This window comes from Chinchilla lanigera, unplaced genomic scaffold (genome assembly GCF_000276665.1).
Source record: "Chinchilla lanigera isolate Chin_1 unplaced genomic scaffold, ChiLan1.0 scaffold00019, whole genome shotgun sequence".
Lineage (NCBI taxonomy): Eukaryota > Metazoa > Chordata > Mammalia > Rodentia > Chinchillidae > Chinchilla > Chinchilla lanigera.
In genome coordinates this window covers 2,544,594-2,568,341 of record NW_004955420.1, presented here as the reverse complement: position 1 = coordinate 2,568,341, position 23,748 = coordinate 2,544,594, and the positions used below count along the sequence as shown (strand labels likewise).

General features: G+C 39.3%; 1 protein-coding gene across 1 annotated transcript; it reads left to right on the top strand.

Moving 5' to 3' along the window:
- Positions 1-1,893: 1,893 nt before the first annotated feature.
- On the top strand, positions 1,894-17,950 carry Tnfsf10 (tumor necrosis factor (ligand) superfamily, member 10). The gene is made up of 5 exons (XM_005383009.2): positions 1,894-2,123; positions 6,633-6,770; positions 9,587-9,629; positions 13,191-13,292; positions 15,613-17,950. Exons 1-5 carry the CDS (start codon positions 1,965-1,967, stop codon positions 16,062-16,064), a joined length of 894 nt encoding a protein of 297 aa, XP_005383066.1. The 5' UTR covers positions 1,894-1,964; the 3' UTR covers positions 16,065-17,950.
- Positions 17,951-23,748: the final 5,798 nt, after the last annotated feature.

Genomic DNA, 23,748 nt, shown 5'->3' with positions numbered 1-23,748 from the left:
ATGTTGGGTGAGTCTGGACAGCATACTTTTCAGCAGACTTCTGGCGATTTTATTGTGTATGGAGTTTGAGAACCACTGGACTTCAACAGAGTGGACGCCTGGGTTCCTCAACCCTGCTTTTTAAGCCCTTGTGCAAATAAATAGACTAATTACAGACAAAAGGAAGAGGCTCATATACCTTAGAGCACCTGAGCATAGTGGCTTTATTTGACATGCTCACTATACAAATAAAAAGACTTTTTAAAGAGCTCTTCTCTAAAAACTACTGTAGCCAATGTGCAGCCTAAAGTTTGTGATTCTCTGGCTAAGATTCCAAAAATGCAGAAATAGGCAGAGAAATAAAATCGAGATTTTAGCTAACATGATTACAGTTCTCTCTTTAACAACAACAAAAAATTATTTTCACCTAAATTAGGATGAGATAAGCCCATCAAATAAAAGTGTTTTCTTAAATAGCTGGTCATTAGTTGCAAATTCTGGTGGGCTCTCTTCTTGGTGTTGGAAGTGGTACAGTAGTGTGGGATGCTGGTTAAGGCAGAGGCTCTGGAGTCAGAATTAATGAAGTTAGAATCCTGGATTTATCCATTACTAACTGTATAACATAATGTCCTCTCAATCCATCCATGTTTCCACAATTCAAAAGTGACAGGAGATATGTAGATATAGATGATATAGAAATAGGAATAGGTATAGGTATAGGTGTAGGTGTAGTTATCTCACATTTTATGTACCCATCCAGCCATGACAGATGGCTCAGTTAATTCACCTGGGGAATTTTTTATAAAACTCCAGCATCTGGACCCTACCAGAGTTTCTAGTTTTTCAGAAGAGGGGAGAACCTAGACTGATGTTTTTAAAGGCTTCCAGATGATTCCAAAAGGAAGGCAAGATTGAAAATCACTGACATGTGTGTATAGCATAAACTATGCACTAGGTCTGTTACCCTAACAAGGTATTGCCTCTGATAGGTGGTCTCTAACATCCCAATTGGAGCCACCACACTTTCTATTTTTAATGCCACAACCACATATGGAGGGCTTGCTAATTAGCATAAGGAAGGTCAGAAATTGTTTTTCATTGATAAAATTAATAACCTGTTTAAAAAATATTATAAATATTGTCTCTTTACCAAACAGTTGATATGTAAGCTATGTAAATTGACCAAAATATTTAAGCAGAGTAAAGCCAGTAGGTCGAGGGTTGACAAACTCTCTATAAAGTTCCATATACTAAATATTTTAGGCTTAATGGAGCAAACAGACAAATCAAGTCATAACAGCACCAGTGAGATTTCACACAGTGCAGGAGTGCGAACAGCACAAGGACCACATGCAGTTTCTCTGGCCATTTCTGCAGCGGTAGATTTGCCACAGCAAAAGGCAGCCACAAACAGTGCATGAACAAATGAGCATGGTTTTGTATCATTCTCACGTGTCACAAGTTATTCTTCTTTAGATTTCTTGTCAAGTATTGAAAAAATGTAAAACTCAAAAACAAGACATAAAAATCATTCTAAGCTTGTAGGTCATGCAAAAAAGAGGTGACACATCAGATGTGGCCCATGTGGTATCTGTCGTTTATTGTCCTCTTCCAGAGTCCTAAGCACCTACCTCCTTGGGGAAGTTCTTAGCCTCTTCTACCTCCCCGGTTGTGACTAGCTTCACCCCAAGTAGAAGGACAGAACCCCACCAACACCACGCAGTCAGGTCTGCCTTCAGTGAACCTTTCTTGCAGGATGACAGTTAAAATTCCTAAGTGCCTTTAGAGATCACATGTTCTCATTTTGAGCTGGGCTTGCTATCAAATAGAGATCCTCAGAATGTTCGTTTGTTCCTCCCCCTGGCTTGCTTCCTACATGTTCAGTTTGTTTTCCTAGTGTATAGTAAGTGAAACTAAACATGACTCCGCCCCTCTGAGCTAGCTGTGATCCTTAGTTTCTTACAAGAACCTGGAGCCTGACTGACATGGTGCAGTCATACCCTGACCAAACCATGTCCTCTGTGCAGACCCTCGGAGGCCCCAGCCCTGGGCAGACCTGTGTGTTGATTCTGATCTTCACCGTGCTCCTGCAGTCCCTCTGTGTGGCTGTGACTTATGTGTACTTCACCAACGAGCTGAAACAGGTCAGTACAATGCAGGCTTAGCAACTGTTGGGTTCCCTGCCTGTCAGCCTCTCAGCTTGCTTCTCCTTGAAAACTTTACTGCAAAAAAAAAAAGTTTGCTTTTCTGTCGGCAGATTCTGCCTGCTAATGCATATAATTACTGAGAACTTTGTAAAAGCATGAGTTCAAAAGATGTGTAAACCAAATACACTTGCAGAACTGGTTCTACTAGTTACAATCAAATGTGGGCAACAAAACGCCTGAGGGTTTTTGTTAGTTTTTTTGTCTTAAAAAGTGTATGTATTTTATAATATTAGCAGCGGCTACCATTCATGAGTGCTTTCTGCCAAATGCGTTGTAGCTCTTGATTCCTGCAGGCAAGGGTAGCTGGGTCAGGGCAGCGGCTGTGTCTGCTCATTGTCACACCTCTGGGTCGAGCGTATGGCTCCCATGTAGGAAAGTGTTCATGAGATACTTGCTGAGCGAGCACACAAGTGTGAAAGGTGCCTCTGATACACACGCAGCAAGCCAAATGCTAAGCCATGGAGTACTGCTCTTTTGCACTGCAGATGTGCCTAATCTCAGTGGATTGTAGACAGACATAGCAGAAAAGTCAGCCCTGGGCCCTGTACAGACAGACGCATTCCTAGTGAACTGCTTGTTTGTTCTCAGACTTCATGGCCGCTTCTCTCTCCTACTCCTTTCTTTTAAATTAGTTGATGGAAAGCCTTCACACAGAGAAGTCAGTCTTTCAAACATGAGCAGATAGAGTACTGTACATGTGAACTAAAATCAGAACCAAGGCTTAGAATGCCAAATTTCTGCTTCCTCCAAGATTAGGAGTAGGGTGGAGGAAGCCAGATCTTTGGAATATGTTTGTTTTTTAGAATTGTGTCTTCCTGTGTTAACAATAGTGAGTGAGAATACAAGGAACTGGTTTTCTGCCTGCCCCTTGGACCTGGATGTGGCATGGATAAATTCTAATAGAGAAGTTATCAGATAGACTCAGCATTTGCCTGTTCGTACCATTTTATACCTGGGAATTAGCCCAAGTACAAATACAGAGAAAAAACTTACTGTCATTTTACTGTAGGTATTACCCAACCGTATAGAGCTTCTGAAACTATGAATGCAAAACTTGTAGATTTTAGTTTCTTATGTACATTATGATCATATATATATGATTATATGATCAAAGTGTGTCATATATATGACACAGAGTCTCATTATGTAACCCAGGCTGGCCTCAATCACAGTGATCCTTCTGCCTCAGCCTCTGAGTACTGGGATTACAGGCGTGATGCACTGCCATGCCTGACTTTGACTAATCACGTATAATAGAGAACTGAGAGCTGGGAGGAACTTTGGATACCCCACTCCCACCCTCTCAATCCCCATTTTACAGATGAGATGGCAGAGAGAAGTGGAGCCCTCTCCCTTAATTGATCCTTCATGCTATTTGTGGTTTGTGGGAGTGATTGTCAAGAGTAAAGTTCGGGCAGCAGAGGGTCAGTGCTGCTATCTCAGAATCTCTGTGCCAGTAAAGGAGTCTCTTCTGCTGACCTCAACCACCAGACTGTTTGGAGCTGGACTAGCCAGCTACCATATTTTGAGGGCACCAAGGGCAATCACCGTGGAAGGCCACTTCTCAGAACAAAGGGCTTCCGGAGTTGGAGAACAGGCTTCCCCTGTAAGAGCTATCTTTCAACAATCACACAGCCACCTACCCCCAGCACTCACATGTGGTTCGCTAGACAATAGCCCCAGCTTGCAATGTCCTGAGATAAAAAGGATGCAGAAAATAAGGGGGAGAGACACATCAAATTAGTCATCATTTATTCTTGGAATAACCACAACACACAAATTGCCACATATTCTGTCTCCAGCACTGGCCAAGCTCTGCAGAACTATCAAGTATTACCATAAAGAAGACAAGGGTACCATGTGAGAGCCATGAGAGTGGCTGAGGCTTCCTCTTCAGCCTTTTGTTCAGAAGTCAATACTTATGCATAAAAATGTCTAAAAAGAAAAACACCAAAATGTTAAAACCTGTGATCTCTAGATAGCAAGATAATGGGTGCCTTTCTTTCTTTCTTTATATTTTATAAATTTTCTACAGTGACTGTCACAAAAATATCTTTGCAATCATATCTGAGTTTCATACAGATTTAAAGAACATGACATTTGTATTCAGTCTTAAGAGAAAACAGCCGTGCACCAAACTGCACACACAGTCTCACCTCCACCCCATAAACAAGAGGTCATCCAAAGGTTAATGAGGAGATGGGGTGGAGCTGTGGGCTCTTTCCGTGAACTGATTTGCAATTTTGTCTGTTTGTCTTTGTTCTACATTTTTAGGTTTGGGAGTTGTTTTTTTCAACTTTTTATTATTATTATTATTATTTTTTTTTTTTTTTTTGAGACAGAGTCTCACTATGGAGTTCAGACTGGCCTTGAGCTCACTTTATAGCTGAGACTGGTCTCGAACTCACAGCTATCCTCCTGCCTCAGCCTCCGGAGTGCTGGCATTACAGGCATGCACCACCATGCCCGGCTAATTTTAACTTCTTATAAAGCAGACTTTACTGTTTACATTTTCATAGTTGTCTGTGTATCTTGAATGTATCCAGGCTTCATTAATTTTTGAGCAATAATGGAGTGACTTGTCTACCTCCTGTCTTAGGCTGCTGCTAGCCACCATACCTGCCTGATCACAGTGGCAGTCACCTCTACATGTCTGCCCATAGCCTTAGCCTGCAGGCTCTCAAAACTTTCCTAATGAGATAGTTTTCCTAGTGAGATAGTTTTTTATTTAGCAGTTCTTGGGAACCACTCCCTCCCTGCTAGGCACACCTTCCTGTCCCAACAAGTGCCAGAGGTTAATGAGCTTGTTTGTTTGGTTTAATCAGTTTCCTCAGACTGACTGGTCAGGAATAGTGTCAAGAAAATTTTTTCTCCTTGAAAAACGTTTGTGTTTCCAGCTCTTCGTGTCGTCTTCTCTGTTCCTCTTATTTAGTTTGCTTGACACCCTCTCCTAATTCTGAACCATACGTAACTAAACTGCTTCCTTGGAAAGGCTTTTCAGCTGTAAGTAAATGGGACAGACAACTACGTGTTTGCAGTAGAAGTGTCTGGGGTGGGTAGAGGCAAGGAAGTGCAATCTAATTCCATGGTCAATCAGCTCAGCTCAAGTGCACTCAGCTGTCATGCTTAACAACCTCTCCTGGGGGAATGTCCTACTCTTGTAATTTTAAAAGAGAAGACTGAAAAGAATCATTTGTTTTAAAGTAAATGAATACTAGGGTACATGGAAGGGATTCATTAACTCAGGTTTGTACTTTTGCACTTGGAGTACCTTGGTCAAAAGTACAAGGGACACATGGCCACAGACAAGACTGAGTGCCTCTACCCAAGACTTTCATCAGCAGTAAGGTAGTTTTTATTTAACATGAGATTGTTTTTCTCTAGGTAGGAATGGACTATCTTTAAGTCTGCTCCCTTCTCTAAGCTGTTTAGTACCTTACCTCCAAATAACAGATAAAATTATTATTATCCCATTTTTTCCCCAGATAAAAGCAACTCAAGACTTTTTACAGGAAAATAATATTTATTAAACCCTGATTGTTAGAAAAACAAAATTAAATGGAAAAGAAGTGAAAAAGAAAAATGTCTGGCCTGTGAGGTCTTTTTGTTTTCCTTAACTAATCTGATAACAGCCTGAAGCATTCTAGGTGGTTTAGGGTGTGTGTGTGTGTGTGTGTGTGTGTGTGTGTGTGTGTGTGTGTGTGTGTGTGTGTGTCTTTATAACATCAAGCAAGGACTTGTTGCCAAAGGTGAGGACTTTGCAGTCAATGATCTTTCTTCCTCAATCAGAAGGAGGAAGCAAACATTCACATGATTTTTAAAGTCTCTGCAGATAAATGTCTGGCTAGTGTGGATATTTAATGGGGCATTGTACAGATTTCTAATGGTAAGGTGGTTCAGATATTGCTATCCAAAGGACTAAAAATCGTATCAATAATTGGAATCAACTCAGCCACCAAACCTCTAAGAAAGAGAACATTATTCACATGCCAAAGACTGGCTAATTTCACTTAGGATCTTAGAATTTAAGCCAGCTCCACTGGCTATGTTGTATTTAGGTGGGTTTCAGCTCTGGAATTAGATTCACAGCATGTCAAAGCTGGAAAGGACTTCAGACATCATCACATGTACCTGCTCAGAACTAAGGAGGAGCACACACAGAAGAGGAGCAGCAGTGCGTCTGGGGACATCCACCTAATTAGCGGTGAAGGCAGTGAAGGGACTTGTGACCCAGGGTCTCTTACCCACACCTGCATTCTTCCCACCATATTCAGTTTTAACCAAAACACAAAGGACAGCATGCCTATTTTATTTAAAACATGAACTTATTCAAGGTGCCAAAATTTTCTGAATCTATCATCAGTTTCTGTTGTTTTAACTTCTAAATGGTTAAAAAAAAAAAACCCTCTTATGCATAATATTGTGCTATATTCCATCTTAACCCAGATACAGGACAAGTACTCCAAAAGTGGCATTGCATGTTTCTTAAAGGAAGACCACAGTTCTTGGGACCCCCATGACGAAGACAGTATGAATAGTCACTGCTGGCAACTCAAGTGGAAACTACACCAGCTCATTAGAAAGGTAGGTAATCGAACCAGCAGGCATACAAGGTCAGAAGACAGCGAATTTTTAAGATGATCAAGTCTAGATTGTGCGCTGTGCGAGTGAGGAAACTGAGACCCAATGTGTTTAAGTGATTTTCCCCAAATTCATAGAGCTAGGAAAATGGCAGGTCCCTGCTGACCCCGGGTCTAGAGCTCAGTCCTCTACCCCAAACAGCAGCTTCCTCCTCTAGTCTAACCTTTTCATTGCACTCAGTGCGGACTGAGACACACACAGGACCATGTATTCATGGTCACATAGTAATCAGGGATGGGTGCTTTCTTCATTCAGAAGGTAAAAGAAGCCAAATAATAATCTTTTGTATTCTTCCCATATTGTTGATACCCAAAACTAAATATACATTTATTTATTGTTTTGTGTCCATGTAGAAATGACAAATGGAAGAAAAAGAGATACATTAAGAAATAAAAGGTGATGATATTTTAATTTACAGTCAATAAACAACAAATTACAAAGCAGCCGTTCATAGAAGTTGCTTAAACAGGAACTCTAGCAGAACACTGTGTTAGCTAATGGTTAATTTCACTAAATATGGTTAACTGATTTTACCCTGAGCAATGTGATATCAAATTAATGTCTTCTCTGGCCAATCCCTTTTTGTAAGATGGCATTTAGCAATATTTGCCTTTAGCCTTGTTGAAAAGGTCAGATGAGAACACGGATATTAAAAATGCTCTGTGACCTAAGAAGCCCTATGCATATTAACATTGTCTAAAGATACACTGGGGAAACTCCCAGGGTGGGAGGAGGACGTAGCTTAGACTTGTTTTTTAAGTCTGTTGTTTGTCTGATGACCACTCTCCCCCTTAGAAGCAGGCTTTGTTGATGGTTATAGAGTCCTGGGGTACAGCCTTGAGCAGTCCTCACAGGTGTGAACATCGCCTATGGTACTGTTTCTATTGAAATGAAACTGGATTTCCTCCTGGGCATCCCAGGAACACATCTGTTCCGTGACTTCCCCGGAAGCGTGGCCTGGGCCTGGGCCACCCACTGCCCACAGCTGTACTGAAACAGCTGTGATTGCTCAGGAGATGAGGACCAAGCAAAGCCTAGAATGAGGAAGGCTGCTGTAGACCCTCAGAAGTGAAAGTTTGAAGTCCCTGGGCCCTGGGGGCTGGGGCGTTGGCCCAGCTGTAGGGAGAATCTGCCTTCAGAGGTAGGGCAAAGATCTGCAGGCTGAGGAGCCGCTCATACGCGGGGCTGGCACAGGGGAGACCAGGGAAGTAGTGGGGATGGACTACAGTATGTAGCATTTTCCTGTGGTCGTCTCTGTCCCTCCCAGACATGCACAGACACCAACTAGGGCACAGAGAAGCGTGGAGGGGCTCGGGGAGAGGAGACAAGAATTTTCCATTCTGTTCAGGCACATCAGTTAAACATTCTATTTCCCTAACCACCCTACTTCCATTTTGTACATTATCTCATCAAATCCTCACAACAGCATCGCTAGCCTCATATACACACTGTTAAATTGAGGAAGACGGGGAAATGCAGATCAGCTAATACCTTGCCCGGTCTCACAGAGCTGGGAAAGGAAAGACTAGATTGACTCCAGGCTATCAACTCTGCTTGTCATCTCTCCTCCCTGCCGCTTCTAAACACAGTAAGAATGACTTTTCTCCCCTTCCCCTGCTCCTCCCTGTCCTTCCCTTCTGTCCCAAAATGAGGGAGGGAAAAGAGCAAGAGTGAGGAAGATCGAGGGACCCACAGAGAAGTGAGGGGGAGGAGAGAGAAAGACGGCAAATGTTCCCTCTCGTTCCCCTTTTCCTGCACCAAGGCCCTCGAAGACCCAGTCAGCGTCCCTTCTGGGCAGGACTTGAGGCAGAGGGAGAGCACAGGGCTTCTTTCCATGGGAGTACTGAGAACTCAAGTTCTAGTAGGTACAAAATTAACAGCAGAGACAGGGAAAGGAGGATAGTGACAGCCCAAGTACTCGGAAGGGTGGGAAGCCATGGAAGAAGCTGGGTGTGGTGGGGATACCTATAATCCCAATACTTGGGAGGCTGAGGCCGGAGGATTGTGAGGCGGGGGCAGCCTGTGCTACACAATGAGACGCTTGACTCAAAAAAAAAAAAAAAAAAGCTGTCAATAAGCTAAGTCAGTTTCTATTCATTTAATAGAAAGGCTTAGCTTTCACTCTTTTACTGGTTTGGGGAATTCACTAAATTGTTAGCAAAGATGTAGGAACTTGGGGTTATAGCTCTACCCTGAGCACAAATGCTTCAGAAGAGAATGGTGCTGCCCGGTCATAGCTTGGTGGGCTGTGTGTCTGTGGGCATCATGAAGTGTGCTTTTGGTCATAAGGCTTGAGTCTGTCCAATCATTTCAAGTGTGGGCTCTGTTTCACAGGATTCTTACACACACACCAGCATGCACCCAGACATATATCCCCCTCACAGAAAGTAATGTGATATGACTGCCACCTTCACTGGCCACATGGAAACCTGGGGAACATGAGGCTGACTTAACTTGTCAGATGTCCCTTCCTCTTGCACTGTTCCACGTGAGACCTTTCAAAGACTTCATCCGGGTGTAGAACTTTCCCAGGCAGGGTACAGTTGCTTCTTTAACCACTGTGTAAGGACAGATATCCCAGTACTCACCCAGCTCCCGCCCCCACACACACCTTGTGCTTTAACAACTTAAAGCTTCCAAGATTGACGTCTCATGTAGAAATGTCCTGTTAGGCATGAGTAAGAAGAGCCGTAGACAGTCTGTAGTCAGTTTAAAAATGTTTAGGGACATTAACAAGCTTTATTCAATACTATTTGCAGATGACTTTGACAACCTTTGAGGAAACCATTCCTACATCTCAAGGTAGTAATTTTTTTATTACTTTAACTTGTTACTGTTAATTCATGAGAGGGTGAATGGTTCTCTGTACTCCTCTCTGCTCCCACCCACACATCCCGTCTCTGCTCTGCTGCTCGGCGTCCCGAGCCACTTACTGATCCTATTGGAACTCTTCGCACTGGCTGCTGGAAAGCTCAGAGCCAAATCTGTGACACACCTATGGTCAAACTTTATTTCCTCTTAATCTTACTTTTTCCATATGAATTTTCCTTTTACTTCAGTTTACTTATTTATTTATTTATTTTGCTTCTAATATGCTATAAATAAGCCATTGTGAATCTTTTCTAAAACATCCCAAGAAATAAAACAAATAAAATCCCCTAAATTTACCCATCTTCCATGCTTCCGACCACAACCAGACTCTGCCTCCTTCACCCAAAAACCTCTTGCCACGTTGTGCCTTCCTCGAGAGTTTCCTAGCCACTTGCAGGCTTCCTCCTGTGGTCTCCATGGGGGCCCGCTTTCCTCCACAGGGTGGTAGCCTCCCCTTGAGCAATGCCCCCTACCTACAGCTGCCCAGGCTGGAGTCTCCCCCACTCTAGCTGGCTTTTTCTGTTCCTGGCTTCTCCTGCTCCTTTATGGTTTGGCTATTGTCCTCTCTTCCTTCCCAGAGGCCTTTCCTGGCCACCTTTCTAAATAAGTTCCCTAAACCTTATTATTTCAATCATCAATCATACTTACCTTGATTTTATATATATATATATCTATACATATATATATATCTATATATATATATATATTCTTTCTGCTTCTCTATGAGACTAAATGTCTTCAAAGATGGAAAACATGTCTGTTTTTTTATCTCTTAATACGCTTAATAGGTTCTTTTTCTCCCAGGTTCTTATTCTGTCTGTCTGTCTCTCTGCCTCTCTCTCTCTATCTCTTTCTTTTTCTCTCTCTTTCTGTCTCTGTATGTGTGTTTGTGTGTTTGTGCCCACATGTGTGTATTTTGTTGCTGAGATGAAATTCATATACCACACAATCAACCACTTAAAAGTGCAGTATTCCATATAATTGGTACATTCACAATGTTGTACCAACACCACTTCTCTATCTGGGAGGTTCTTAATTATATTTTTGGAATTAATAAATGAGTACACACAAAAGAATATCTCTCCAAGCAATTCACCATATTCCCGTTTTCTCATGCTAATGGCCGTACAAGCCTGAATGCATATGCAGAAGCCTGGCAGGAAAGAACTTTTTAATCTCCTCATCACTTGAAAAGCCCTATTTTCCTTTATTAAATACAAAGGCAAGGCCTGCCCATGGGATTTAAGCATTCTTTCTGATTGCCTTTCCAGAGGTCAAAGCCCTAGTGAGAATGTCGAACACACTACCTGTTCTGACAAGGTGTATCAGAGCTATAGCCTACAATGGATATACACACTATTTTTCATGTCAGAGAATCGTTTTATTTTTCACTCATCCCTGTAAGGTGTAGAAATCACGTTCTACTCTGGATATCAAGATGCAACCATGACACCCAATGCACATATTCATGTTTCTTTCCCGTGAAGTGTTTACCATAACCAGTAGGAAATTTCCTCTCTTTCAAATTTGCTTTCAAATCTCGGCTTTCCCATATCCTTCCAATGACCTCAAGTGGGAACTGGATTCAGTACTGAATATTTAAAACAAAGGGTTAGAGGGTGGCAAGGCATCATGAATTATTTAACAGTAAAGGATAAAGGTAAATGGACGTGCCAACCTTGAGCGGAGAGCATTCTGAAACTAATGTGTAAGACTAGGCATCTCCATCTACATTTGTCTTCAGCATGGTGTGAACGCCCACCCATCCTGAATAATTTACAGTTAATACCAGAGAGTTGCAAGAAATTTCTCATCTTCTATTCATGCCTCCTCTAAGATTTTTTTTTTGGGGGGGGGCGGGTACTAGGAATCAAACTCAGGATCTTGCACTTGCCAGGCAGTCGTTTGTGCTGCTGAGCTATATCCACAGCCTTGCCTCTAAGAAATTTTATCACCTCCTTTTGAAAAATCCCTTTGCTACAAGCCTAGATAAGGGCTGTTGACTCACTGTGACCAATTATAATTGCCTGGTAGCTTACCTGTTAGTCTCCAGCCCTCTCATCTTCTGGCCATCAAACCTAATTATGACAGGTAACAGGTAACCTGAACTACAGCACGGTTCTGTACTTCCCTGAACAACACCTTTCAACCACCCCATGTTCTGCAAAGTCAAAACATCTTAACCTAACATCACATCTTGTATATTTCAGCTCTTCATTCAAGTCTGAAACCGGGCTGTTCGTAGGCCTACGTCCCATGAATGCTTTGTGTAGCCTGTCTCAGGCTGCTGGTTCAGCTCATGGAATGCTTTTCTCTGATCTTCATCGTGTTCTGACATTTATCCTTGTACCCCTAACAGTTTCTTGCATTTTCTTGTTTATGAGTTTTCCTCCTTATCCTAGAGGAGTGCAGGGCACAGATGTAATGGGCATTTTGCTTTACTGGAGAAAGTGAAAGAAGAAGTTCTTCTTTCTTATTGTCTCCTCCACAAACCCTCCCTGACTTTAGCTCTCCAGTAAATAGGAACCTTTCCCTCCTCTGCATACCTGACACCCTTCATTTCTACTTCTCCCAGATAAATTTTCACTTACTAATTCTTATCTTCCAAAAAATGTTGTAAGTCCCTGAGGGCTTTAGTCAGCTGAATCAGTCATTAATCAATGTAGTCCTGTACTGCATGGTATAGTACCTTGGTAATATTTATTTGATAAGAGAATAAAATTTATTTTAAGAACCAATGTTAGAAGACTTGGGAAATTTGAGCTGATATTTTGAGAGAAGTTTAGAGGATCTGTTTTTTTAGAGGCTGCCCTAAGTACTGTAGATGGTGGTCAATGAAATCTTTTTTATTATCATCCAGTGAATCAATAATTTATATACTCCTACTCTGAATATTGTGGCTAGTTTGTCAGTTCCTGTCTCCTTTTTGGTTGTGGGACAGGGGGTTTGGAAAGACTGTTGAGTATCTGATTGTGTTATCTCTGGGAAATTTTTATCATTGCTACTTCTTTACAACTAGCAGTAGCTACTAGCAAAAAGGAAAACAAAATGATGGAGATGACAAAAATTGGTACCACTCCAACTTTTTTCATTATATACCTCAAAGCAGAAATTTGCCAATGTCTGGTTTTTGAACACAGTAAACCCCTCAGTAGAATTATTACAAGTGCACAGTTTTTAATTTTTATTTTGTTTTTGAAAGAGGACAAAATTTTTATTTTGTTTTATTTTATTTGGACCTTTCCTCTGAGATGCTAAGTTCTAATCCATGTCACTGCTTAATCTTTCCATCTAAAGTACCTTTCAAATTAAATATAAATTGAAGTACATTGGTCATCATGTTCAAATATGGATTGATTTTATGAAAACCCACGGATCAACTTTGCAAGTTTAGTGTGTTCGAAATGCCTGAGTGATAACAGCTATAAACAACAATGTATTTTGAAAGCTAGCTTAACAAGTGCTGATAATTCTTTATCATTTCTCTTTCAGAAGAACGACTAAGCCTTTCCCTAGGGCAAGACAGAAGGTTGCAGAAAGCAGCAGCTCACATAACAGGGACCACTCGGAAAAGTACCAAATCCTTAGACCTAGGTAAGAGAAACAGTGAACATCTGCTTTAGGGCTGGAGATACGCTCTGTGATCGGGCACTTGCCTAGCTCACACATGCCATTGGATTCAATCCTCAGCAGCAAAAAGAAAAAAAAAATGTTTTAAATCTGACTTAGAGGAAGCCAATAGAAAAACAAGTTTATGTTTTTAAGCTTGTACCTGCAATATTTATGTGGCTATCTACAAAATAGTCCGTAATAATCAAATCTCAGATTGACTTTTCAGAAGCAAAATTCCAGACAAACAGTTCAATCACTGCCATGGTATAACTGTCCTCAGGAAAAATATCAATGGGAGAATTTCATCTTTAAGACTCCTGGGCTTCTGCTTTGGTTTGTTTCTTCTTCAAATTCTCTTCTGCTAACTCTTTCTCTCTCGCACTCCCTTAGGATTACTTCTGACACTTTGTAGTCATCTTTCTCTGCATTTGCATCAGATCTTCTCTTCAAAGGTTCCAAATTATTTCCTGTTACTATGAGTCACTAGGACTCCTATTGGCTGTTATACTAAGTTGAACCACAGAAAATTGCCAGCATTTGACTGCTTTTCACTTACGAAGATGTCAGTTTCACAGTTTAACCAAGTATATCAAATCTAATTTTTGTCTATTGAACCAAATGTCAGTAGAGCACTGTAGTATAGCACATGGGCCTGTAAAGCACAACCTGGAACTCAGCTCCTCTTCACTTACCTAAGTGGTGTCATCGGAAAATACAGTGAATTTTAAAGTTTATTACAGTAAACGACATATTGCCATTAATACTCTTCCTGGCTTTGCACACACTGATCCCATTATTCCTGCCACTCTATGAAACAGCTCTGATAGTTCTCTGTGACTACCCTTAGCTGCACTGGGTGGCTGCCCTGATATCCTGAATCCATTCAAAATGTTTGCCTTTCATGATCCTTTTGACTTTGGGGAAGAGGCAGAAGTCTTCTGGTGCCAGATCTGGTGAGAAAAGTAGATGAGGCTGCATCCTTTCGGTTCTACAAGACTGCCTCTCCATTGGATAGCTCTGGACAGCATCATTCACCACATTCTTTAATCACATTTTGTAAAGACACTCATGAAAGACAACTTCCAGAACTGCTTCAGAGAGTGACAGGAATAATGGGACAAGTGTGTTCAAAGGAAGAGGAAGTATTTGGAGGAGGATTAATGACAATATGTCTTACTTATAATATAAACTTTTTAAAAATTTAAATACTCATAATATATTTTGACCACTCCTTGTATGTTGAGAGCAAACTATTTAAACAAGACAAGCTTCGGTTTCTTTATGTACAAGACAAGATAATTATTAACTCATAAAATGACAAAAATGAACAGTAACTCATGAAAATTGTGTGTTTTACTAAAGTAAGGACTTGATAATTAGTGACCTTTATAATTATAAAAGGTTTTATCCCAAGGTAAAGGAATTTCAGGAATATCAGTTAATAAATGAAAAGGTTGTTTTCTGGGATTTTTTCCAGAAAGTTGCCTTCATGGATTCCTGAGCATATGTTTTAGAAATGATTGACATGCTCTGCTCAAAACTGAGATGATTACTGCAATGTTACTGTTTGTTGTTCATCAGCAAGTATAATCATTGTTTTAAAGTCTTAAAAAGCTAAATTTTGCACCACTCATGGAAATGAACCCAAAGTTTAAAAGAATATTATATTTTTGTAGGGCCTTTTTTTCATTCAAAATGTCTGTGAGTTAAAATTCAAGGTTCTGAGGATCTTTAGATTGGGGCTGCTTTGTCAAACTTTATCCCTGTCTTACTTTGGACTAGAGAGGCCTTCTATTTGAATAGAACCTTTGTCTCTGGAGAGCTGAGCAAGACCAAGGATGAACTCAAAAGTCCCAAAGAAATAGCAAAAAGTCCTGAGACCTAGCCTTAAGGAAATATATAATATTTCTTTGGGTTTCCTTCTAGATTTTCCATTTTATTCCACCAGCACAGGAAGGAAGGAGAAGGTTCCAGACAGAAGGTCTGCCCAGGAGTAAAACTCATCATCTCTGTTTACGAATCGGCCATCATTCAGAGCTGAGTGTGCCAGGTGTTGGCATAATTGGTAGATGTGGTACAGAAAGGATAGAGACATCTAGCAGGTCAAAATGATAAAACAGCCTCCTGATTCTATGTAAGCAGAGTTTATAATTTATGTAAGACTGAAGGGAAAGAAGTTTAATATTAGGCTGAAATCTATATAAGACCAACAAAAATACAGGCTGAGCACAGCTGCCGATGAACTCCTTGCTTTGCTACAAATGCTCTTCTGTTAATTCTTTCCTCTCTGATCTTTCTCTAGCATCCAAGAATGAAAAGGCTTTGGGCTACAAACTACAACACTGGGAGTACTCAAGGAAAGGACATTCATTCCTGAATAATTTGCACTTGAGGAATGGAGAACTGGTTATCCATCAAGCAGGGCTTTATTACATCTATTCCCAAACATACTTTCGCTTTCAAGAAAGTGAAGAAACTTCAGGAATGATTTCAAAGGAAGAGAACAGAAAGAAAAACAAACAAATGGTACAATATATTTACAAATTCACAAGCTATCCTGAACCTATAATGCTGATGAAGAGTGCTAGAAATAGTTGTTGGTCCAAAGATTCAGAATATGGACTATATTCCATCTATCAAGGAGGTGTGTTTGAGCTTAAAGAAAATGACAGAATTTTTGTCTCTGTAACTAATAAAAGCTTGATTGACTTGGACCAAGAAGCCAGTTTTTTTGGCACATTTTTAATTAGCTAAATGATCTGCAAAGAAAAAGCAATAATTTCAAAGTGACGATTCATCCTTTAGGATGAAAGATATGAAGATCCCTAGAATTTGTGAAGAGGAGCGGCCACAACTAGAAGTCTCTGAAACACACCTTTAACATCTCTGAAAATAAATCACTTTATTCTAAAAATTGAAATTTCCAAAGGGCCACTCAAGGCTCTACCTGATATCAGTTTGCTAGCAGAAATCTAGAAGATTCTCAGACATCAAACATTTATGAAACAATTAACATATTTGTATTTATCATCTAGTTCTTAGGGAGATTCTAGGAGAAAGACCAACAATCCAACTCTTAAACAGTCACCACAGCGGTAACTCAGGAACATTCTCATATTGAAAGAAAAAAAGCACCACTTGAAGATTCCCAAGGAGGCAGTCTTCCATCAAGACAACCAGTGTAGCCATCCAACTGTGGTGGAACACCTATCATCCCAGCACTTAGGAGGCAGAGGTAGGAGCCCAGGAGTTTGAGACCAGCCTGAGCAACACAAAAAGACCTCGTCTCAAGAAACAAAAAATGATATTTGCAATGTACAAAGGGGAATCTATAACATCCCATACCTTGCAGGATTTTCTCCTACACCTGGATTTGGTAAAAGTAAGGAAATTGCCTTCAAAGTACTATCATCTAATTTAACAAATAAATAATAAAGCTTTGTTCAGAGATCCAGCAGAAACCAATTGTGAGCAGCTTGTGCTTCTCCCTTCTGAAAGTCAGGCTGGCCAAAACCACGGAATGTATTTTTGCTAAAGGACTCTGTGATGAGTGGTCAGCTAATCAGAAATGAAGGAAGTTTTTCTCATCCGAACAGGAGAAGAAACAGGAAAGTGGAAATTATAAACACAGGCAATGATAAACAGCAGAAAAGAACCGAATGTTGTACTTCTGTCCACACCAAATATCATATTTATCTGCTTAAGACTATATCATTTATTTTGATCTGAAAAAAAAAAATACTCACTTTTATCTTCCCAAATCAAAATACAAGACGTTTCTTCCTTCTATATTCAGTCTCACAAGTCGTAGGGGGCATCTAATCTCTAATTGCTGTTGTTGTTTTTTTATACTTCTCATTTCAAAAGTCAGGCAGGCATTAAACAGTGCTTATTGTGGTAAAATATGCACAACATTTACCATTTTAACCATTTCAAGCAGACAACTCAGTGGCATTAAGTACTTTCACACTGTCAGGCACCTGTCACCACCGTCAGGAGTTTCCTATCACCCCAATATGAAACTGTGCCGCAGCCTAATGTACCCACGCTGGTACACGAAGACGCTCACTGAAGTGTGTGCTGTTGTTTGGATGAGTATTTCCCAAAGGTCTGTATTAAAGGCTTGTTGGCCAGAGTGGTGGTATTGGGAGGTCTGTGGGCACTGGAGCTGTGTCCCCAAGAGGGACTTGGGGACCCGATTATCTCTCTGGCTCCAAACATGACTGCTCACTCTGATGCTCAAACCTGCCATGAGGTGACTGTCTCACCAGAGGCCCACATCTATGAGTCCTCTAGACTTTGAGCTGGGACTCCAGGGCCATGAGCCAAAATACACTTTTCTTTACTTCTTCAGTAGCCAGGTATTTCGTTATAGGTGCAAAGCAGTTCTATGGTGTGATTTGGTCACCTAGGTCTTTTTTCAAAAAGCTCCTTTGAATTTAATTTTATAACCCACTGCAGACAGTTGGCCCTTCTGACTGCCTCACCCATTGTCTTTGCATAATCCTAATAAGAATATTACATACTAACAAATTGTTACCCAGTTACTGAAACTCTGTCTTCTCTCGTGAGAATATGATACCAGGACACATTTAATCTTGATTACAACTGTATATCAGGACCCAAATGTAGTCCCTACATAAAACGTATATTTGTTAATAATGTTCAAATGAATGAAAGTCTATCGTTATGGAAAAAATAGAGAAGAAAGATACTGAGAATTTTAAAAGTTCGAAGTGAAGAACGTTTTTAAAATTTAAAACTAAAACTGACTTTTTAAATAACACAGTACTTGGGACTGAAAAGAATTAATTTTTACTTTATTTTTATACTACAAGTCTAAAGTGTATATTACTTTTTCAATAAAATGACAATGTTAAATATATTGCTTTTGTTTGTGTATCTGTAGGTTTGTCTTAGAGTATCATGATAACTAAAATGGGGTAAAAGACTTCTGATCTCTTTTTCATTATATCTCTTCTCAAAGCTTCAAGTTTGGTCTTCATAGTGTCACTTAACTGCAATTTAACTTGCGTAGCATGTGACAGAGGAATCACATTTTATCTTTAAGCCTGGAAATATCCACTGGAATATCATTTTTCTTTCATATAGCTCACCCTTTTTCCTACAGATTTTAATGTCTTTTCAATGCCATATTCGCACGGGTATGTTTCTTTGCTCTTTCTTTTCCTCTAGTGGCCTATTTACACATCTTACACTTACATTATCCTTCTTTCAAAATTGTAGTGAAATATACAGTACAGAAAATTTACTATTTTAATCCTTTTCAGTGTATAATTCAGGGGCATGAAATACTTTGACATTATTTTGCAACCGTCACTACTATTCATCTCCAGAATGTTTTCATTATCCTAAACTGAAATTCCATATATAGAAGAGTTACACCCCATTCCTCCCTTCACCCAACCCCTGAAAACCACCTTCAACTTAATTTCTCTATAATTTAACTATCTTAAATACTGCATGTAAGTGGAGGTATAGACTTTGTCTTTTGTTTGTTTGACTGGTATAACGACTTCATGGTTCACCCATATTGTCGCATGTGTTAAAATTGCCTTCTTTTCTAAAACTGAATAAAATTCCATTTACTGTAATGGAGAGTTTCAAAATCACCATCCCTTAAGAGCAAACCTCCCTTGTGCATCTTTTTTTCATCCAAAAGTGTCAAACCACATTTGCTGATCAGAATAGATACAGCAACACCAAGGTGATGAAGACAATCTACCAAGTCCTAATAATGACCCTCCCACACCTCATTCCTCAGCATCATCATCCGACATAACCAGTGATGGGCAATGATCACTCCAATAGTCTTCCTATGTCTTTTTCCAGCTTTCTTTTACTTTCAGCATCCACTTCACACTGTGACTATGAGCTATCTTGTTTTGTCTTCATGTTTTTCAAATAAATTTATTTTGCATCTTATTTGTTGAGCTATACTTAAAATGTAAATATTATTTAACATAATGTTAAGTGAAATAAATCAGACACACAAGTTTTATAGTTTAACTTCTCTTATATGAGAAACCCAAAGTATAAATAATTTAAAGAACAAAATAAGAGATAGATAATGGGGAATAGATCTTTTGCAAATGAGAAGGGACTCTAGACATGGAGAAGGGAGGAAGGAGGGCTGTTATATGCATGTACCTACTCCCCACAATAATGTAACCATTATGTTCTGTAAATAGGTACTAATAATAGATAGGTACAATTTTTTGGCCCAGTGTAGAAAATGTACAAGCTACTACATACTAAGTCACTATTTGTTAAAAATTACATTAGTTGTTTTGTAACCTGAACTTTAAGTTACATTTCAATTTTTTTTTTTAAGTCCTATTTTCCAAAACCTGAGAAACACAAAGTGATAATAGTCCTATCTTCCAATCTAGTAGAACTAGCTCTGTGCCCCCTGGTGGACATATTCCGCCTTTTAGTACTAAAGTCAAACTTGCTAGTGCTTCTGTAACTTCAGTGAACCTTTAGCATCACCTGCAGAGCTTGCTACAACACAGATTTCTCTAACTCACCTTACCTATGCATATTCAAGGATTTTGTATAATTCAGTAAGTCTGCATTGTGGCCTGAAAACCTGCATTTCTAACATGTTTCCAGATGGACCTGATGATTCTGGACCACAGAACACTCCTCATTTATCTTTTATTAGTACATGTTTGCCATGCGTAATGAATACATTCCCTTGTGGGAAGTTGGTACTTGCGCATATCACATTTTAATGCTTGTCACTTCCCCTTCCCACCCGCCCCTCTATTTCCATCTCTTAGTCCCCTTCCCATCTGCAAAAAGACAACCTCCCTGCTTCCTATTAGCTTTTATTTTGCTCTTTATATTTTGGGCTCCATATGTTAGAGAGACCATGCAATATTTAATCTTCTGAGTCTGATTTATTTCACTTAGCTTTATGGTCTCAAGGTGCATCCATCTTCCTGTGAATGACTCAAATTTATCTTGCTTTATGGCTGAGTAGTACCCCACTGTGCAGATACCATATTTTTAAAATCCATTTATCTGTTGATGGACATACAGGCTGTTTCCAAGATTTAGCTATTATGAGTTGCACTGCTATAAACATGGTATGTGTGTGTCACTGAAATGTGATGTATTTAACTCTTTTAGGAAGATACTCAGAAGGGGGGCTGGGGATTTAGCTCAGCGGCAAAGCGCCTGCCTGGCAAGCGCAAGGTCATGAGTTCGGTTCCCAGTACCGGAGAAAAACCAAAAAAAAAAAAAAAAAAGATACTCAGAAGGGGACTACCTGGGTTAAATGAGGTTACTATATTGAGTTTGTTGAGGAATCTCCATACTGATTTCCATAGTGGTTGAACTAGTTTGTGTTCCCACCCACAATGTAGAAAGGTCTCTCTCACTGAAACCTCACCAGCAGTTGATGTTTTTTGATTTCTTGAGGATATCCATTCTTTCTGGACTGAAGTGGCTCAAGATGGTGTCATTTGCATTTTCTAATGACCAGAAAGGGGTGTTGAATATTTTTTCATGTATTTATTGGCCATTCGTACTTCTGAGAAGTGTCTGTTAGTTTCAGCTGCCCATTTTTCAATGAATCTTTTACTTGGGGAGGGGGGGTCTAATTTTTTGAGTTCTTTAAAAATTCTGAGTAGTCTTCTGACAAAAGAATAGCTGGAAATTCTGCAAGATGTTTCTTCAACTCTGTTGGCTGTTTGCTTTTCTGTGCAGAAACTTTTTAACTTTATGTAATCCCATTTGTTGATTCTTGGTGTTATATCATATACCATTAAGGTTCTGTTAAAAAAGTCCTTACCTATGCATATTCAAGAGTTTTGTCCATTTTATCTTCCAGCAGGGGCTAGGGATGTACCTAAGCAGCTCAAGTACCTGACTAGCAAGGTCATGAGTTGGATTTCCAGTACCAAAAAAAAAGTAGTATCTTCCAGCAGATTAAGTGATTCTGTTAAAACATCTAGGTTTTTTATTTTATTTTAGTGCAAGGTGAGAGATACAGGTCTAGATTCATTCAGTCTTCTGCATATAAATAACTAGTTTCCAGTCACCTTTTGTTAAAGAGGCTACTTTTTTTCCAGTGTATGTTTTTGGCCCCCTTAACAAAGGTTAGTCCATGGCCATACCACCCTGAATGTGCCTGATCTTGTCTGACCTCAGAAGCTAAGCAGGGTCAAGTCTAGTTAGTACTATAGACTTCCTGGAAACATTGGGTGCTGTAGGCTTTTGGCCTCCCGCCCCTTTTTCTTGCCTTCCGCCTGGGAATCCCGGGTGCTGTAGGCTTTTGGCACTAGATGTGGTGGCACATGCCTGTAATCCCAGCACTTGGGACACTGAGACAAGAGGATTGCTGTGAGTTCTAGGCCAGTCTGTTGTACATAGTGAGTTCAAGGCCAGGCTGAACTACATAGTAAGACCCTGTCTCAAAAAAAAAAAAAAAAAAAAAAAATTAGATGGCTGAATGTTCCTTGGGAAGTTTCTGTGTCCTCTATTCTATTCCACTGATCAATATGTTTGTTTTTAGGCCAGAACCTTGCTGTTTTTATTACTGTAGCTTTGTGATATAATTTGAAACCCAGGATTATGATGTCTCCTGATTTGCTCTTGCTATTTTGGCTCTCTTCTTGTTCTGAATGAATTTAGGATTTTTTTTCTAGTTTTATGAAAAATGTTGTTATTTTGAATGGGATTGCATTAAATCTATATACCAGTTTCTGTATTATGGCCATTTTGACAATATTGGTTTTGCTTACTGAGGAACAAAGGATATCTTTTTATTTTCTGATGATGTCCTCTTAGATTTCCTTTTAAGAGTACCGTAATTTTCACTTTAGAGATTGTTCACTTTCTTTATTAGGTTAATTCTTAAGTATTTAATTTTTTAATGGTATTGTTTTCTTGATTATTTTTTAGGGTGTTCATTTTTGATGTATAAGAACACTTGATTTTTGTGTGTTGATTTGTATCCTGCTACCTCGCTCAGTTTATTAGATCTAGAGGTCTTGGTGGAAGTTTTTGTGTCTTCTATGGAAAAGATCATTTCATCTATGAGTAAGGATAATTTGATTTGTTCATTTCCTATACATATAGCTTTCATTTCTTCTCTTGCCTAATTGCTCTGGCTGATGTTTTGAGTACTACATTCAACAGAAATGGTGATAGTGGACATTTTGTCTTGTTTCCGATTTAGAGGAGAAGATTTCAGTTTTTCTTCATTTAATATGATGTTGGCAATGGACTTGTCATAAATGGCTTTTGCCATACTGAGATAAGGTCCCTCTATATCTATTTTTTTAGAGTTTTAATCATGAACAAATGTTGGATTTTGTCACAGGATTTTTCTGTGTCTGTTGATCATATAACTTTTGTCTGCCTCTGTTATGTCATGTATTCTATTTATTGGTTTTTGTATGTTGTACCATCCTTGCATACCAGGGATAAAATCAACTTGATCTTGATATATGATCTTTTTAATTATTTGTTGCATTCTGTTTGCCAGTATCTTGTTGTTGAATTTTGCATCTGTGCTTATTATGGGCTAGAGATATCTCTTTAAAAAAAAAAATCCTTGTCTGGTTTTGGTATCAGAGTAATGATAGCTTCCCCAAATGAGTTTGGCAGTACTCCTTTCCTTATAATTTCATTGAAGAGTTTGAGGAGTATTAATGTTAGATTTTCCCTGAGGTTCTTATAGAATTCAGTAGTTAATCCATCAAGTCCTGGACTTTTCTTTTTATTACTGTCTCAATTTCATTGTCTGTCATTGGATTGTTCAGTATTTTTTATATCTTTATCATTCAAGTTTGGTAATTCATACATGTTTAGAAAGCCATCCATTTCTACTAGGTTTTTCAATTTACTACAGTACAAGTTTTCAATGTATTTACTTACAGTTTTCTAGATTGGGGGGTGTTCTTTGAGATTTTGGTTTTTTCAATTCTAATTGAACTGATATGGGTCTCTTTTTTCCTTCTTTTGGTAAGTTTAGCTAAGAGTTTTTCTATTTTGTTTATCCTTTCAAAAAACCAGCTGTTTGATTCATGAACTCTTTGTATTTTTTTGGTTTTAATTTCATTAATTTCTGCACTGATCTTTACTATAATTTCTTTCCTTGTACTAGCTATGGATTTGGGAACTTCCCAGAATGGTGATTCCTGTTCCACATGCAGGCAGCTTTCCCACAGGCAGCCCTGTGGGCTAATTTGCCATTTTATAAAGTACTATGCCTATGTTTTGTTTTTAATATACAAGTCTCTTATTTCAGATTGATTTTGGCATCTGGATGTATGTCCCTCCCTTTCTTCCAACAGTCTGTGTTTGTAGATTATTTTCTCTGAGTTACTCTAGCATAGTCCTCCTCTATTCAGCTATGTTGAATCCACCTTAGTTATAGATTTAGATTGTTCTTGTTTTCCTA